This window comes from Cyanistes caeruleus, chromosome 6 (genome assembly GCF_971803275.1).
Source record: "Cyanistes caeruleus chromosome 6, bCyaCae1.hap1.1, whole genome shotgun sequence".
Taxonomy (NCBI): Eukaryota; Metazoa; Chordata; class Aves; order Passeriformes; family Paridae; genus Cyanistes; species Cyanistes caeruleus.
In genome coordinates, this window is record NC_141706.1 from 66,971,730 (window position 1) to 66,989,129 (window position 17,400).

The 17,400-nt window shown below is 43.9% G+C and overlaps 1 protein-coding gene across 6 annotated transcripts in view; it reads left to right on the top strand.

The window, feature by feature from the left end:
• POLE2 (DNA polymerase epsilon 2, accessory subunit) overlaps positions 1-17,337 on the top strand; it is an 18,042-nt gene extending 705 nt beyond the window's left edge. For 2 of the 6 annotated variants that reach the window (XM_086892880.1, XM_023927223.2), the window contains exons 2-19: positions 5,147-5,247; positions 6,110-6,185; positions 7,178-7,255; positions 7,917-8,010; positions 8,413-8,487; positions 8,731-8,814; positions 9,319-9,375; positions 9,757-9,805; positions 10,719-10,791; positions 11,310-11,482; positions 13,020-13,109; positions 13,283-13,337; positions 13,667-13,726; positions 13,824-13,901; positions 14,280-14,388; positions 15,995-16,171; positions 16,269-16,336; positions 17,169-17,337. In XM_086892880.1, the coding sequence (XP_086749006.1) occupies positions 6,121-6,185; positions 7,178-7,255; positions 7,917-8,010; positions 8,413-8,487; positions 8,731-8,814; positions 9,319-9,375; positions 9,757-9,805; positions 10,719-10,791; positions 11,310-11,482; positions 13,020-13,109; positions 13,283-13,337; positions 13,667-13,726; positions 13,824-13,901; positions 14,280-14,388; positions 15,995-16,171; positions 16,269-16,336; positions 17,169-17,187 (1,404 nt within the window). In that variant the 5' untranslated portion in view covers positions 5,147-5,247; positions 6,110-6,120 and the 3' untranslated portion in view covers positions 17,188-17,337. Of the gene's footprint in view, positions 1-614; positions 2,646-2,897; positions 4,067-4,377; positions 5,248-6,109; positions 6,186-7,177; positions 7,256-7,916; positions 8,011-8,412; positions 8,488-8,730; positions 8,815-9,318; positions 9,376-9,756; positions 9,806-10,718; positions 10,792-11,309; positions 11,483-13,019; positions 13,110-13,282; positions 13,338-13,666; positions 13,727-13,823; positions 13,902-14,279; positions 14,389-15,994; positions 16,172-16,268; positions 16,337-17,168 lie in introns of those variants that run through there. The other 4 variants (XM_086892878.1, XM_086892881.1, XM_023927224.2 and 1 more) reach the window with 4 other exon arrangements.
• Positions 17,338-17,400: the final 63 nt, after the last annotated feature.

Here is a 17,400-nt window from a genome sequence, read left to right on the forward strand (position 1 = left end):
TGGGATATCGGGAAGGAATTCTTCCTTGTGAGGGTGGTGAGGCCCTGGCACAGGTACCCAGAGAAGCTGTGGCTGCCCCTGGGTCCCTGGAAGTGTCCAAGGCCAGGCTGGACAGGGCTTGGAGAAACCTGGGATAGTGGAAGGTGTCTCTGGCCATGGCAGGGGTGGAATGGGATGGGATTTAATGTCCCTTCCAGCCCAAACTATTCCATGATCGTGTGGATTCTGTGATAAGCACAACAGAACTCCCTGTCTCTTTGAAGGTGAGACAAACCACGCTCCTGCCAGAAACAGCAGCTATGAAATAGTAGCTGATATTAATGAAACAGTTGGACAGTTCCAGTTCTTACTGTTTTATCAACAACTGAGTCAGTTCTGTGACTGAACTCTGTGTCCGGCTAGAATTAATAGAATTCAAAATAAAACAGCTACAGCTCTTCAGAAACAGTAGAGTAGAACCTGGGAAAAATGTGCACTTTAGCATCTTCTGAAAGGGCATCAGAAAGTAATTGTAAAGATTTTCTTGTGACAGTAGGGCATACACTTCCTCTGTTGGATCTAGGAGGGAAGATGTTAATTGCTCACATTGATAAACTGGTACTATTTAATCACAGAATCTCCTGAATTAGAAGAGACCCACAAGAATCATCCAGTCCAACTGCTGGTCCTGCACAGACACCCCAACAACCCCAGCCTGGGCATCCCTGGCAGCGCTGTCCAAACACTCCTGGAGCTCCAGCAGCCTCGGGAATGTCACCATTCCCTGGGGAGCCTGGGGACCAGCTCCCTCTGGGGGAAGAACCTTTCCCTGATATCCAACCTAAACCAGCCTGAGCGGTATTCCAGGTATTCTCTCAGTGGTGGCACAGAGATCAGCACCCGTCCTGAACTCCTAAAATGAGGCAATGAACTGATGGTGCATTGGGATGGTGGTTCAAATGCAGGAGTCAGCATTTGGAAAAGGTAAAAAAAACACATGGGAAGCAGACAAACTCTATCTATAGATCTCTAGGTCAGGTAGAGCTGCAATGTGCTGTCTCAGGAGATGGGATTTTGCCAGTGGAGCAGTGACAGACATGAAAATGAGCTGTTTGTCAGTGTAACAAAACAATTCCTTGCATCCAGGTAGATCCATGCTGGCTGATCCTGGACCACTGGGCTCTCTCCAGTTGCTCTCCAGCCGCTGTGGTGTCCAGCAAAGCCACGGAAGGTGATGGAGACAAAGATCTGGGCATGGCTTGCAGAGCTCCAGATGGCTCAGTGAAACACAAGGCTGCAGCTCATGCTGGAATACTTTTATATCTCTGGTGGGAGGCTCCAGGCAACCTAAGAGAGCCCCCAAATCCAGCAGGATGCTGTAGGAGTGTGCTTTACATTCCCTGTTTGGTCATAGCTTTAGAGAAAACTATTTTTGGACTAGGGGCACATCCCTTCATCCCTTCTCCAGGTGCACCTTCCTTCATGTGGCAAGACAGGAGCTGAATGGCAAGATCAGGTTTTCTTAGAAGGAGAATAAGCAGTAATTTTAGCAAATGAAGGTACTTATGTAAGAATTGGGCTTATAATCTGCACCTAGCTGCATGCCTGCGACGAGAAATGAATCATATTTCCTGCCAAAATATCTGAGACCTGTCAGATGGCAGCTACTCAGAAGAGAGTAGCAGCAGCTTCACCCATGAGCTCACTCCCCAATGAGGAGCGATTATAAATTATGCAGTTGAGAATGGGCTATAGAAAATAGCTGACATTTTCTGTCTGTCTTTAAATCCCTGCAGTCTTTCGATCAAATTCTAAAGTTGCTTTGTGAGCCTTCTGTGGCTTCAAGCTGCACTTTGAAGGGATGGAGATGAGTGTTTGAATGAAATAGCAGGTATTTTCCATCTAGAGAGAAGGCAGCTACCCCACAATCCTGGAACTGTGTCTGTCCCTGGATTCCTGGAAGTGTCCAAGATCAGGTTGGATGAAACTTGGAGCCACCTGGGGTAGCGGAAAGTGTCCCTGGCAATGTCAGGGGATGGGATGAGATGAGTTTTAAAGTCTCTTCACATCCAAAACATTCTGGGATGCTGTGATTGTGTAAAAACAGTCCTGAAGAACATCCTGTGCTTGCAGGACCAATTCAGAGTTAGATGTATTTGATGGATGTTTTGTGGCAAGAAAATCTTAAGTGGGAGACTCTGGAATACTGGAGATACAGAAGAACCTGTGCTGGGCCTACAGGGAAGGGAGGGAGAAATATTGTGAGCTAAAATACCTGTAAAGGAACAAAGTGATACCGTGGATAATTGTATTGGGTAACTTGTGTCAGTCACAGCAAATGTTTTTTATTGAATCAGGGAATTGTTTAGGTTGGAAAGGCCCTCTATGAACATGGAGTCTGCCAAAGCCATCACTGCCCTATGTCACCATATGCCACATCTAAATGGTGTTTAAATCTTTCCAAGGATGGGGACTCCACCACTGTCCTGGAAGCCTGTGCCAGCGATGGACAACCCTTTCCATGGAGAAATTCATCACAACTTGAGGCTGGCTGTTCCCTCTCCTCCTATCCCTGTTCCCTGCGAGCAGAGACTCCCCCGGCTGTCCCCTCCTGCCAGGGACTTGTGCAGAGCCAGAAGGTCCCTCCTGATCCTCCTCTGCTCCAGGCTGAGCCCCTTTCCCAGCTCTCTCAGGAATTCCCCAGCCCCTTCCCAGCTCCCTCAGCCTCTCCTGGTGCTCCAGCCCTTTCCCAGCTCCGTTCCCTTCTCCAGACACGCTCCATCCTCTCCATGTCTCCTGTCACGAGGGTCCCGGAGGTGCCCTCAGGACTCGCGGTACCCCAGCAGCGCCAGCTCAGGGCACAGCCCCCGCGCTGTGGCCGCCCCAGGCCGGCTCCTTCACCGCCGCCGTTCCCTCCCGGGCCGAGCGGGGCCGGGCCGGGCTCCTCCCGCGGCGGGGCGGCCCGGCCTGAGGGGGCGGCCCGGCCGCGTTTGGCGCCATCGCCGCCATGGAGCCGGAGCGGCTGCGGCGCCGCCTCAGCTCCGCGTTCCGCCTGCGGGGGCTCGTCCTGCGCCCGTGAGTAGCACCGGGCCCTCACCCTGCTCTGGATCCTGCTCCGGACCCGCTTGGCCCGCGGGGATCGGCCCCGGGCGGGCCTCGGGCCCGGGCTGCGGTGGGACGGGATGGGGCCGGGGCCGCTCCGCATCCCCTCTTCGGGATATGCTGCTGCCTTTCCCTCCTCTGCCTCCTCCCCCCTCAGCGAGGCCTCCGGAGGCTCCTCCAAAGCCATCTTTTGCCTGTCCTGCTGCTGCGGGCCCCTTCCTTCCGTCTGTCCATCCCTCTCATAACCGTGGGTGCCACCAAAAGCTGCCCGTGGTCTCCCCTTGGAACCCTCCCTGATGCTGGTGCCGGGTGTTTGGTTGAGTTTTTTTGTCTGCCTCTGACCCTGACAACTCTGGAATCTCGTTCCGAGTTCCGCTTGCCAGTCTCGTGCTCAGCATTCTTTGCTGGAGGAAGAAATGGCATTTCCAAAGACAGGGATGCTGTATTTCCAAATATAATAGGATGTACTGTTTAGAGATGCCAAGGTCAATGAAAAGGGATTCCTGTTTGCAGTGGAAGGTGTCATGATTTCTAAGAGACTGGGTCTCCCTTTGCTCTTATTTTCCCTTTATTTCTCGTGTGTCAATATCAGTTAAATTCTCTTTCTGTCGTGGATGGGATGTGATTAATTTGGACAGTGCCCTGATACTTTCATTAGAGAGGAGCACAAGTCCAGAACTCCTGACTCCACAGTTCATGAGATGAGACATTTTGAAGGTCAGGCTGATAACCAAAATGCCAGTTTGGTTGGCCAACAGATGGCATTAATAAGAAAATTGTTATCTTTAATGTGAGACTCTAGTCTAAGGTTGAGGGAAGAACCGAATTTCTAAATCCTGTATTATTGAGAATTTAAATAGTGCCCACAGCAGATCCTGTGGGGGCTGTTGAGGTGGTCCTGGGCTGGAGGCCGTGGTGTGTGAGGGAAGCTGGAAGAGCTGGAAGTTCTGCTTTGGTGACATCCCAGCTTCAGGACTGCAAACAGGTTTGGAGTCCAAAATGAGAGGGACATGGAGATACTGCAATGAATCCAGGGAGGCCACGGAGCTGCTCCAAGGACTGGAGCCCCTCTGCTCTGGAGGCAGGCTGGGAGAGCTGGGAATGCTCGCCTGGAGAGGAGAAGGATCCAGGGAGAGCTCAGAGCCCCTTGCAGGGCCTGAAGGGGCTCCAGGAGAGCTGGAGAGGGACTGGGGAAAAGGGATGGAGGGACAGGAGCCAGGGAATGGCTCCCAGTGCCAGAGGGCAGGGCTGGTTGGAAACTGGGAACTGGGAATTCCTGGCTGTGAGGGTGGGGAGGGGCTGGGCTGTCCCTGGATCCCTGGAAGTGTCCAAGGCCAGGTTGGACACTGGGGCTTGGAGCAGCCTGGGACAGTGGAAGGGCCAATTCCATGGCAGGGAGTTGGAATGGGATGAGCTTTAAGGTCCCTTCCAATCCAAACCATTCTGGGATTCCATGATTAGAGGATCAGAGAGTAGTTTTTAGTAGTTCTAGATATACAAACAAACATTCTTTAAAACCGTGACATGGAGAACATGTGAAGGATTTGGGTTTTTATTTAGCCTCAGGAAGGGAAGATTCATGAGGAGCTAATCCCAGTATTCCTAAAAGTGAGAAGTGTTCTCAAGGATGCACAGTGACAGGGCAAGAGACAACGAGCACAAGCTTAATTTAATTCTTCATTGTAATAGTAATTAAACTTTGAAGTTGATGGAGAAGTGCTGGAATCTCCCTCACTGGAAATACTCAAGGCTTGGCTCCACGGGGTCCTTGAGCATAACTCAAGCCCTGCTTTCAGGAGAAGGTTGGACCACTCTGTCTCCAGAATTCCCTTCCAACATGGAATTTTTGTATGAAGCTGAGATTCTCCACGACTTTCCCCTGATATTTTCAATCCCAGTGATTTTCTTCTTTGACTTAAACCAACGTGCTGTTATGCAGTAATAATTATTTCTGCTTTTTAACCACAAGCCATGTGGTGATGATGTGCACACCTGCCAAAATCAGCACAGTTTGTGGAAACTATTGAATATTAATCGCTTTTTGTGCTTTCTCCTCTGGGATTAGGGATGCCCTGAAGTATCTCATCGAAGCTTTCCAGTCCACCAGTGAGGGAGAACTTGATGATATAATTGAAAATGTCATCGATGCAGTTGAAAAACAGCCTTGTAAGTAAACAATTCCTTTTTCTTCAGCCAGTTTTCCTGGCATTTCTGATGTTATCAAGACAAAGACAGTTACTGGCGGCAGAAGCACTGAGGTGTCATTGTAGTGACAAAGGGTTGATTGAGATAAATGTATATTTTTGCCTTTTATTTTGGTTAAACACTCAAGTTTGCAATGTCAGCAACAGACATTTGTGCCATTTAAGGAGCTGGCAGTGCAGAATATCCTGACTTTTCCAAGAGCGGTCAAATTTTTCAGTGACAGTTACTAAAACTTTGTCTGGACATCTTTGCACCTGAAACTGTAATTTTAAATATTAAAATGGGAGAGACACTATTCACACATGGAGTGACAGGACACAAGGAATGGTTTCCTACTGCCAAAGGGCAGGGTTAGATGGGATATTGGGAAGGAATTCTTCCCTGGGAGGGTGGGGAAGCCTTCAAACTAATTTCAATTATTGGTTTAAATCCATGAGAACAACAATGTGCCCGTCTCCAGAATTGTGTTGGAATACTTATGGCAGCAATCCGTGTGATAATGTTCTGGAACCAAATTAACCTCCAGAATGTGAAAGCTCAGCTCTAACACACTTGAGATATATTTGGCAGCTTTGCATTAACTGTAATTGTCTTGTTCTCCATGTTTAGGGAATTCAGGGTGGGCCCAGTGTGTGGGGGGTATTTTTTCCCTGGGAATGTGTCCTTTTGGTGGCAATATTAAGTGATCCATCTGTGTGTCATCACAGAAAACACCTGTTATTTGTGTGTATTCCCGTGAGGAGACTCAGCCACTTGAGGTGGAACATTGGAGACTCACTTCCTTCCTTGCTGCAGGTTTAATCCTTGGGATTTTTCTTTCCAGTGTCATCCAATATGATCGAGCAGCCCTTGGTGGAAGCAGCTGTCCAGGAATGCAGCCGGGCCGCGGATGAAGCGATGTAGGGTGACATTATAAATCCTCCTGGGAGTTCTGGGAGCTGCTGTCATTTCCTTCTTCCTCCTGAACACCAGGCATTTTCTGCCCTGCTCCTCTCACTGCTCTGTGCTTTTGCCTTCCTCTGCTCCAGGTCGCTCCTTGGAGCGTTTGTTCTCCTGGCTGGGCCTCCAGGGGGTTCTGGATATGATCTGACTTGCTGGAATTCACCTGCTGGGGTTGTGTGTGCTGTGTGCCACAGGTTGAATATTAACCAGCACTTCTGGCCATGCTTTATTTGCTTTGCTCTACATGAAAGTTATCTCAGGTTGCTTTTGTTCCTTTCTTTTCTGAAAGCACTTTGGAAAATTTTTCCCTGTGGGGTGCTTGCTCCTGCTTTTTTGTTTAGTTTTTTTGAAGCCCTGATTGATTTCCTTTCTGTGATAACAAAGTGTGGAGCAGTTACTGGAGTTTCTGAGAACTTTGTGATCCTGATGGATGTGTTTCCTTTCGTGTTCACATCGTGATGCAAAGCATGAAAAGAGATGGTTTGATGGGCATGTCAGTTAGATCCTGTCACCCCACAGCCTCTCAGGATGGAGAAGATTTGGGTTTAACTTTGCTCCTTGCTGCTGGAATCTTTACAATGCAGATGGTTTGAGTGTGACTTTCCTTTTTGGTGCTTTTTTGTACCTAATGTAGGGTTTTTTTCCTCCACAAGTGAAAGAAATCCATATGTACAGATTCTCAGTGCAGAGTCCTGAAGGGAAAAGCTCTACAGATCACAGGGAGAAGTCCTTTTAATTATTTAACTAGAAGATGCAGGAGAAAATAGAATAGAAAATAGAATAGAAAACAGACTATAAAATAGAAAGAGAAATGGTGATGGTAGTGAACAAAACAAATGCCATTTTATCCAACATACTTGTTAGTTTGTTTCATTCACTTCAAGGAGTCACAGAATGGCTGTGGTTGGAAGGTAACATTCAGTTAATGCTGTAACTGTTCTCATTTCAGAGAAAATGTTTTCAACATTATTGGAGCCTTTGACATTCCACGTTTTATTTATAATTCAGAAAGAAAGAAGTTTCTGCCGTAAGTCTCCCATATTTTAAGTTTCAAGCACTTCCTGTTTTAAGAGCAAAGCCTCAATTTCTATAGGATAAGTCTGGTTTTAATCTTTCCCTTTTGGGTCTGTTCAACTGAACCCTGAGAAAGGTAATAAATGTTTAAGACCATAAACCAAGTTTATGCCACCTAATGAATAAAAAAGACAGTAAGGCTAAGGACATACATCACGAAAGGTAGTTTGGGGTTATTTTCTTTTCTCACATTGGGCTGTTAAAATTTATTTTTTTAATAAATTTGATCTGTCTGTTGCCTGTATTTATTTCTTAGTCTGTAATCTTGCAGCTCCCTGAAGCCCTGGGGGTTTTCTAAGGAGAGCTCCAAACGGAAAAGAAAAATTAGGAGCAGCTTTTGTTCACAACTGCTTAAAGGCATAACTGCTTTTTTAAAAATGGATTTCTGCAGAGGTCTCTTTGGGTGGAAGGATAAATCTCAAGGCCTGTGAGTTAGAGGGGGATGAAATGGATGCAGAAATGCATAAACACAGGATCCTGAGCAGGAACGTCCCTCAGGGAGTACCTAAATCATGCTGCAGCTTTTGCAGCCTCCCAGACCATTTAGATCAATAACCCATTTTTATGTGTGGAATATCCCTTCTTAAAACTCTGACTGTGTCAATTCCTTGCAGCCTGTCCATGACTGACCTGCCTAGGCCGAGTTTATTTGGCACTGCCAGGGACAAGGCGGAGCTGTTCCGGGAGCGCTACTCCATCCTCCAGCAGGTCAGCAATCTCTGCAGGTGTCCACAGGGATGTATCCCACATCTCCTTCCAAAAATACATCCTGCTGCTGCACCTCTCTGCCTCACAAACCCTCTGCCTTCCAGCCTGTCACAAATAACTTCTTGTAGCAGCCTTACAGATGCTTTTGTGACGCTTTTTTTAGGCTTGGTTTTATCACCTGCTGCATTTTTTTAGGTTTAGTTTTATTATCCAGTGTCATTGGTCATCAGTTTCTTGGAAACGAATTCTTGTCAAAAGGACTGAATTATTAAAAGTTGCTGGATGAAATAGAGTGAGAGCTTTCTGAAGTGTTTTGCATGGTGCTTGTAGCAAACTGGCTTTTTAAAAGTTAACAAACTCACTTGTTTTTAAACTGAATCACTTCAATTTCGGTTTCTGCAGAGGATTCACAGACATGAGCTGTTCACTCCTTCACCAGTTGCTGCTCATCCTGATGATAGCAAGAGCAAATTCCAGGTAAAAAATGGAGTTCTGTCCAGTTTTAATCCAAAAAATCACACCAGCTCTTTATGCTAGCAGCCACTATTGGGAATTTTCTCCTAAGCCCCATTCAGAAATGTGGCTGTGATTTTTGTAATGAGCCTGGCTCATTGTGGGTTTCTGTTAAACCAAGTCCTGTGTGGGGCTTTGCCTGGCCTGACAAAAGGCACCTGGAGAGTTTGATTTGTTTCTGACTGGATTCTTTGCCTTCCATCCCAGCTCAAGACAGTTGAAACTCTCCTGGGCAATACAGCTAAAATGGAAGAAGTGATTGTGCTTGGGATGATGACTCAGCTCAAGGAGGTGAGTTCCTTTTTATTGTGGAGTCTCTGATCACTGCTCATTCGGTGCTGTAATACATTAAAAAATGAGAAAACTTCAATATCTCACACTTGACCCATTCTCAGAGACTTCTCCACAAGCACTTGGTGCCAGTGTGTGTGGAAATGTTTTTCTTTGTCTTCACACTCTAAAATTTTTTTATGTCAGGAAGCAGAAGCAGTTAGGGTTTTTTGGCATGTCCCTGCTTGAGAGGCTGGAGCTTCCAGTGGCTGAGTTTGGACTTGCCAATGCCCTGAACTGTGATTTTAGGGAGGGGAGCACCAGCAATCCCAACTGTAGCAGCTCCCAGGGAAGTGCTGAGATACATTTACTTAATGTAAATACATATTTATAAACTAAATTATTTGCCTGCTTAAACCATTAAACCCAGCCCAATTATTTTAAAATGCTGACTGATAGATGCTTCTGATTGAAGCATTTTTGTGTTTGATATATTTTGCTTTATTAATGAATCCTGTTTTTTAGGGGAAATTTTTCCTAGAAGACCCCACAGGAGTGGTCCAGCTGGACCTTAGTAAAGCAATATCCTTTTGCTGTGATGGAAGAGCTAGAGGAATTTCCTGTAAACCTGCAGGATTTTCAATTGAACAGTAAATCAATGCTGACCATTAAAAATTACATATTGAGAGCTGCAGCTCTGTCTTTCTCCTTCATTTCCAATTCCTTGGCTGCTGCAGCTCCTGCCTTTCTCTTTCACTTTTCCTCCCCATGGAAGCAGAGCCTGTTCCAGTTCCTGGGCTCTCTCTGGAGTTACCTGCTCAGGTAGCAGGGAATTTCCAGGCTCTTCAGTCAGCCTGTGAACTTTCAGTGCTGTCCAGATCTATTACACCAGCTGGAAAGCAAATTTTAGTTAAAAAACCTACTTTAAATCTAAGAAAAACACATTCCTTAACCTTCCTGCACCAGTTCCACAGTGGGTTATACACTGAATCCTGCTTTGTTCTGGCAGAAGGTAAAACAGACTGGGTTTATTTTTTAGCTTGTAATAAACTATTCTGTTAAAGCTGTGGCTGAGCAGAGAAGTCTCGTTTTGGTGACCATCAGTGACTGAGATTTTTGGCCTTCAGTTTTTTCTGGGACCTGGTGGACTCTGGAGGCAGAAAGGAGGAATTTGTGGGTGTTGGGGGATGTGAGGGTCTGGAGCAGCTTGGAGGGTTGGCCCCAGCATGCTTGGAGAAGTTATGGCTGGATTAGGAAAACAGCCTAGAATAACCAAGGGAATGATTTAACAATCTGAAAATGCTGCTTTGTGCTGGCAAGGCTTTGGTCCTTTAATGAGGCTTCTCATTAGGATGATGTAAGGGCTTGCAGTTTTGGAGCCTTCTTTTAGCAAAAAAAAAAAAAAAAAAAAAAGAAAAAGCAAGCTATTTCTGTATGTGGAACGTTCCTCTGTGCAAGATCCATGATCTCAGTCTTTTTTCTAGCATGTTTTATGTTTGTAAGTAGAAGTTGGGAGCAGAAATGAGAGTGGGGATAAATAAATATCCCTACTGTTCCTTCTGATCTCAACAGTGGGATGTGAGACAAGGAGCAGTTGGATGGGGTTGCCTTTCCAGGACAGGGCCAGCAAAATGATTCCTGTTCCCCTGCATTGCTCCTCCTTGACTTGAGGGGGTTGTTCATGTGGCTGTGCAGAAAATCCATTCACAGATGTGGCTGGGGTTTAAAAAAACACCTTGGTTTCTTGCTCAGCCCTTTTTCCACCCGGATCATTCCGTGCTCCAGTTCTGTGGAGCTGCCACAAGAGAGGGATTGATGGAGGCTGGGGCTGGCAGTGTAGCACTGTTGCCAACTCTCTGACTAATGTCTAGGACATGATGCTGTTAGAAAAACTGAAGTTATTTTGCTGTTCCAAAACCTCCTAGGTTGGTATGAAGATAAAGTTTTTCATGTGAACGCTTTTGGATTTCCGCCCACTGAGCCTTCTGCTACCACGAGGTACAAAAGTGACTTTTGGCAGCCTCACTCCATGTTTTCCTATGGGTTTCTAAGTAAGATCATTGTTATTTTGTAATTTTTCTGACATTCAAGTATGTTATTTTTCCTCCTCTCCAAATGCTTTAAAATAAATACCATTTTAAGGAAGCAGTTCTGGGACTTACAGGCACTAAAGTCTGTAGTGTTGGCAGAAAAAACCCTTCCAAAGGCCTTTGGGTGCTGCATATTAATAAAAATTGTGATGTAAATCCTTCTCAATTGCAAAGCCAGGTAACACTTACATGGGAATAATAATTCCTTGTTGCTGGGAGAATGGATCCCTGGGAGAGTGGATGTTGTTGCTGCCCATGGCAGGGGCTGAGATGGGATGATCTTTAAGGTCCCTTCCAATAAATTATTGGACAGGTTTTAATTTTAATGAAATTGAAATTAAATTTAATTTTTAATTTAATTAATTTTAATTTTTAATTAATCCCAAGCCATTCTGGGATCCTAACTGGAGCATTTTAATGATGCAGAGCCTTCTATGGGAATATAAACTTCTTTGGAGGGCCTTCCTCATCGTCAGTGAAGGCTTCTGCAAAGCTGAAGCAGCTGGAGGAGGAGAATGAAGATGCCATGTTTGTGTTTGTGTCTGATGTGTGGCTGGACCAAGCAGAAGTGCTGGAAAAGCTTCACACGATGTTTTCGGGTAGGTGAGCATTGTTTTCACTCTAAACTTTGTTTTTATAATGTGTTTCCATCGATTCTTTGTACAAATAGTTTTGAGCAGTAGCCATCTTCTGGGCTGGGATAGGAATGTTTTCCTTGCTCCTGAAAGTTCTTCCTGGGTTTTTTTCTTAAAGACAACTCCTTACTTCAGAGAGATGAATGTTGCTTCCCAGAGGGAAGGGCTAGGTGGGATATTGGGAAGGAATTCCTGGCTGGGAAGATGGGGAGGCCTGGGAATAGAATTCCCAGAGAAGCTGTGGCTGTCCCTGGATCCCTGGGAGTGTCCAGGCCAGGTTGGACAGGGCTTGGAGCAGCCTGGGACAGTGGGAGGTGTCCCTGCCATGGCAGTTGGAATGGGATGATCTCTAATGCCCCAACCCAACCCATTCCAGGATTCTGGGATCAGTAACGTGGACAACACAGGGCAAAACAGGCATTTATGAATTGCTCCTTTGTATTGCAGCAGTTTTGGAGCAGCTTGTCCCTCATGCCTCAGGCAGAATGGAAGTGTGAGAGAGCGACTGGTTTAAAAACAACACCGAATTCAGGCTGGGAAACTGCTCCTCAGCAAAAGGGAACTGGACACAAATTAGCAGAGTCATGCAGAAGTTACAAAACCAGTTCAGTATCTGGGTCAGAGCCAGCAAATCTTGGGGACAAACTGGGCTTGACCCAGGATTGGAAGTGCTGAGGGCAGAAAGGGACTTTGGTCAGTGAAATTCGTGTGCTGGACCCACCAGGCAGAGATGCAGACCTTGCATTTGCTATTTTGAGACTTTAATAGGCAAGTGATAACCTTCTTAATTATAAATGAAATGAGCAGCTGAGGGGGAGAGCAGGGAAAAATATTGATGAGCCATTTCTCTGGGATAAGCAATTCTGTTCTATTTACCAGCCCCTTTGAAAACCAGTGAAGTAAATCCAAGTGTGTCAGGAAAATGGAGAGTAACTGGGATGTGAGATGAATGCCTGAGTAGCTGTTTCTATTTTTATTTCAGGGATGGGAATCAGGTTTCTTTTTTCCCCCCCTTGTGATGGGTGATGTTGTGAGCTCTCATCAGATCCTCCAACTGCTCAGGCAATTCCAGCTACTGTTGCTTTATAATGCCAAAGGGGGAATTGGATGTTGGGAGAGCCCTTAAATTGGAATGATCATGGAGGTTAATAGCAATCCAGTGCTGCCTGCTTGCTGTTTTCCTCTTGAAGGCAGTAATACATTTTAAAATGGCATTATTTATTATAATTGCACGCTGTAGAATCCTCTGACTGGGTCAGCAGTTGGATACACACAAACACTGCTGGAACTCAGCCTGTAAATGCCAGAGGGCTCCCTCAAAGTGACATTTGTACGTTGCCACCACCTTTTGGAGCTAAAAACAGATCAAGAAAATCACTCAGGTGTATTAATAGCAGCAGAGCTTGAAGTGCTGTTTCAGTTCCTGCTTTTCCTGGAATGGGCTGAGTGCTGGAAGATGCTGCAGTGAATGGATACACTCACAGATCCTCTCTTTTCCCAGGTTATTCCTCTGCACCTCCCACCTGCTTTTTCTTCTGTGGAAATTTTTCATCTGCACCATATGGCAAAAATCAAATCCAGTCCCTGAAAGGTAGGCAAGTCCTTGTAAACAGCCAGACGTGTGCACTGAATTAAAATAACGATGGCAAACAAATGAAGAGAGCAGAAAACAAACCCTTATTTTTTCATGGCACTGCAGCAGAGGTGGGATTTCACCCAAGGTGTGTTGGTTTCTAACCAGGTGTCGTGTCCTGTTTTTCCCAGGTTCTTTGAAAGCTCTGGCAGATATTATATGTGAATATCCCAGCATCCATAAAAGGTACAGAGCAAGGGAAAAATCTGTTTATTTTGTGAAGCTTTTAATTACTTGAAGAAGCTGAGAGTTACCCTATTTTCTCTGTCTTGTGAGCCAGCTGTGATCAGATAAATAGCTGGTTTTGTAACAGGCCTGCAGGTTTGTTTGGGAGCAGGATAAGTCTGATTTTATCTAAAATAACTTGGGCATGGAAACTGCTAATGAGGGAGCCAAGGGCTCTCCCTGGGATACTTTGCTGGCTCCTGCTCTCTGAATTCAGAACATCAGACCTAGTTTTTAGGATCAGTTTATACAAAAGAGATTTGTTGAACTTTATTTTTTATTTTTTGCAGTAGTCGATTTGTGTTTGTCCCTGGTCCTGAAGATCCTGGGCCTGGGTCTATTTTACCAAGGTCAGTTTGCTTCCTTTCCTCAAGTCTTGGAATTTTGAGTGAAATTTGAGTTAAAGATGGTAAGAGTCTTTGCTGATACCTCTGCTATTTATTTTAGACCTCCCTTGGCTGAAAATATCACTCAGGAATTCAGACAGCTGGTGCCATTTTCAGTTTTCACCACAAATCCCTGCAGGTAACCATGTAACTGCTAATATTTTTAAAAATATTTTTTTAAACACTAAATTATGTGCATTAATATCATTTTCAAAACCAGAAATATTACAGATTTTTGGGGAAATTTACATTTTTCAAATCAATAGAATTCTTCAGTTGCATGAATTGTAACTAGTTTTAAATACATTAAGACAGAAAAAAATCAGTGAAGAAATGAAGTAGTGCTAAAAAAATTGATATTGAATATAAAAACTCTGCTCCAAAGCATCATGTTTTTTTCTGAATCAGAAGGGAAAGTATTATTTTCATTCCATTGTCTATATTAGAGGGAGATCAACTTTGTAATGCATCATTTTTAGGTTAACCTGAATTAATTTCAGTGCTGTTTTCTACTCAGGATTCAATACTGCACCCAAGAAATCATTATTTTTCGGGAAGATTTGGTCAACAAAATGTGCAGGAACTGTGTCCGCTTCCCAAGCAGCAACATGGACATTCCCAACCATGTGAGTGAGTCAAGTCCAGCACTTTTAGCCAAGATTTTTGATTTTATTGATCAGCAGGACTGGATTTTGGGGGTTCTGATCCTCATTCTCGTGACACATTGCACAAGTAACCCAGAGGGGCTGTAAGAAGGATTTATACATTCACTGTTGTTACTTTTCTTCACGTTTTGACAGCAAAATAAACCATGACAGTTGAAGGTGGGATTGATTCTGTCACACTGCAGCTGCTCTTGAACACCGAATTTCAGAGCAGCCAACTGTGTGTGCACCAACCATCGATGTCCTGCCAAGAAACACCGATTCCTAAAGGCAAATTTGAATGCAAATTCCCATTTTTGAAAGATTTGATGGGTTACCCAGTGCCATTTGCAGTAAAGCAGCAGGTCACTTTCTCGAAAATTCATCTGCTTGTTTTGTCTCTTCTCTTGAAATTGAAATTCTGCTTCTTTCACATCAGCACAGTGCTCTGGGTTGTGGTTCCACTTAATGAATCCACAGCAGGAGCTGATGGGATTTACTGATTTAATTGGATGAGAACGATCCAGGTAGTCCTGGCTGGTTGCAGTGATGGATGGAGTCTGGTTTTATTTATTTTACAGGAGTTTTTTTTGTTTGCTTGCCTCAGAAAGTTGTTTTAGCTCAATGTCTCTGTGAACACCCCATGAAGAACCTCGGTTTTGTGGGCACATTTGCATTCCTGACACTTCCCTGTCCTCATCCAGGGTTTTCTAGAAAGGAATCATGAAAGAAATGTAGAATTGCAGCACTTTCTGCAGGTTGTTTTTTGCATGCTCCACCTTTCCTCTGCCTTTTTTGCCTATTTTAATTCAGCCATTAGTGTAAATAAATAGAGGGAAATTTTGTCACTGGGAGAGGAAAATCATCTGGGAATCAAATAATTCCTTCAGTTCTGGGAAAAAACTTTTTAAGTGTGACTCTCATGGTTAACTGGAAAGCAATAAGGAAAATAAAAACCAAAAAATGAAGAGTTGTGGCAGTGTTGGTACATTCTGGGCTGGAGGAACAGCTAAATAGATTCTCCTGGAGAGTCTGATGAGAGAATTTTGACATCTTCAAATACTGGCTGATGTGCTTTAAAAAGGCTTTTGTGTATTAGAACACTCACAATTCAAGAAAGGAAAGAGCAGCTCAGTGCTGGAGGAGAGTCACTGCTTTACTCTTGAAATCATTAATAAACAGAAGGAATGAGATACAAAAAAACCCCCAAACATTTCCAGATTCCAAAAGCTTCTTTATTGTTATTATTACAAACACACTTCATTAAGCACGTGCAGAGACGAACTGAGCTTGCAGCAAATGTTTCAAACCAAGTGTTTGTGGGCTTTTATTTTTTTTACAGTCTGTAAAGACCATTTTATCCCAGGGGATAAATGCTTCAAATGTTTCAAACCAAGTGTTTGTGGGGTTTTATTTTATTTTTTTTTTTTTTTTTGCAGTCTGTAAAGACCATTTTATCCCAGGGGATAAATGCTTCAAATGTTTCAAACCAAGTGTTTGTGGGGTTTTATTTTTTTTTTTACAGTTTGTAAATGCTTTAACTGTTTCAAACCAAGTGTTTGTGGGGTTTTATTTTTTTTTTTTGCAGTTTGTAAAGACCATTTTATCCCAGGGACACCTGAGCCCGCTGCCACTGAACGTCAGCCCCGTGTTCTGGGCCTACGATTATTCCCTGAGGGTTTATCCCGTGCCAGACCTGCTCGTCACCGCTGACAAACACGACCCCTTCACTGTCACCAACAGTGACTGCCTCTGCATCAACCCTGTGAGACTCCCTGAGCACTCAAATCCCAGCTCCCTCACTCCCTGCACTGCATTTTCCTCACACAAATGTGATTTTTTTCCCCCCTTTTCCTTCACAGGGTTCGTTTCCCAGAAGTGGATTTTCCTTCAAGGTGTTCTACCCCTCCAACAAGACAGTTGAAGACAGGTAAATAGATTTTTCTGATGTGCTGAGTTTCTGATTATCAGGCTAAAAATCACAGCAAATTGGGAATATTTGAATATTCCAGCAGCTTCACTTACACTTCACACTTAGGCAGTGTAACAAATCCAAATACTCAGAACTAAAGCAATAAATTTAGTTTCTGATTATCAGGCTAAAAATCACAGCAAATTTGGAATACTTGAATATTCCAGCAGCTTCACTTGCACTTCATACTTAGGCAGTGTAACAAATCCAAATGCCCAGAACTAAAGCAATAAATTTAGAAATTACAAATATCAATGATGGGAAGCACAATCCAAAAGTAAAAGGAGAGATGACTGAACTGGCTGATTTTCAATGATACAGATCTAATTGGGAAGCAGATTTGGGGTTGATGATTACATAAATTAATTAAATTTAGGAACAATTTTTGCTTCATTTTGTGATAATCATCAAGCCCAGAAGCCACTTGCAGGCTTTGATGTCACATATTTTTAAATCTGCACTTGTTCATTCCACCAACTGGAAAAAAGCCAGCTGCAACACCAAAAAAGTATTAAAATGTTTCAAATAATGATGGTATATAACCCATTAGGAAAAGCATAAATTTATCTTCTCCTTGTTGGAAAGGCCTTCCCAGGGAATTAATAATAGGTCAGCCCATTTAACTTCTACTTGACTATAAAAAATATCACACCATGAGATACTTTAGGTCTTTAAATAGTTGAAAACATTATCAAGTCTTTCCAAGATAAAGAAATAGAATAGCATTGTGAACTCTTTTTAAAAGAAACCTTCTAAGTACTGTTTTTCTTCTTTTCTACTGTATTTTCAGCAAGCTTCAAGGACTCTGAATTTTTGTGGCACTGAAAAGCAGTGAACCCCTGTGAAGCCAACAGTAGCTCATTTTTTACGTGCCTTAGTTTCATTTTGGACTTTTTATAATAAATGTCCAAGTCAAAACCGAATTGTTTTGTACACAAATAAACTTTTACAGGAAAAGACACTGGTGTCAGTTAAGTTGTAAAGTCAGAATGAAAAATAATTGACAAAACATAAAAAAGGTA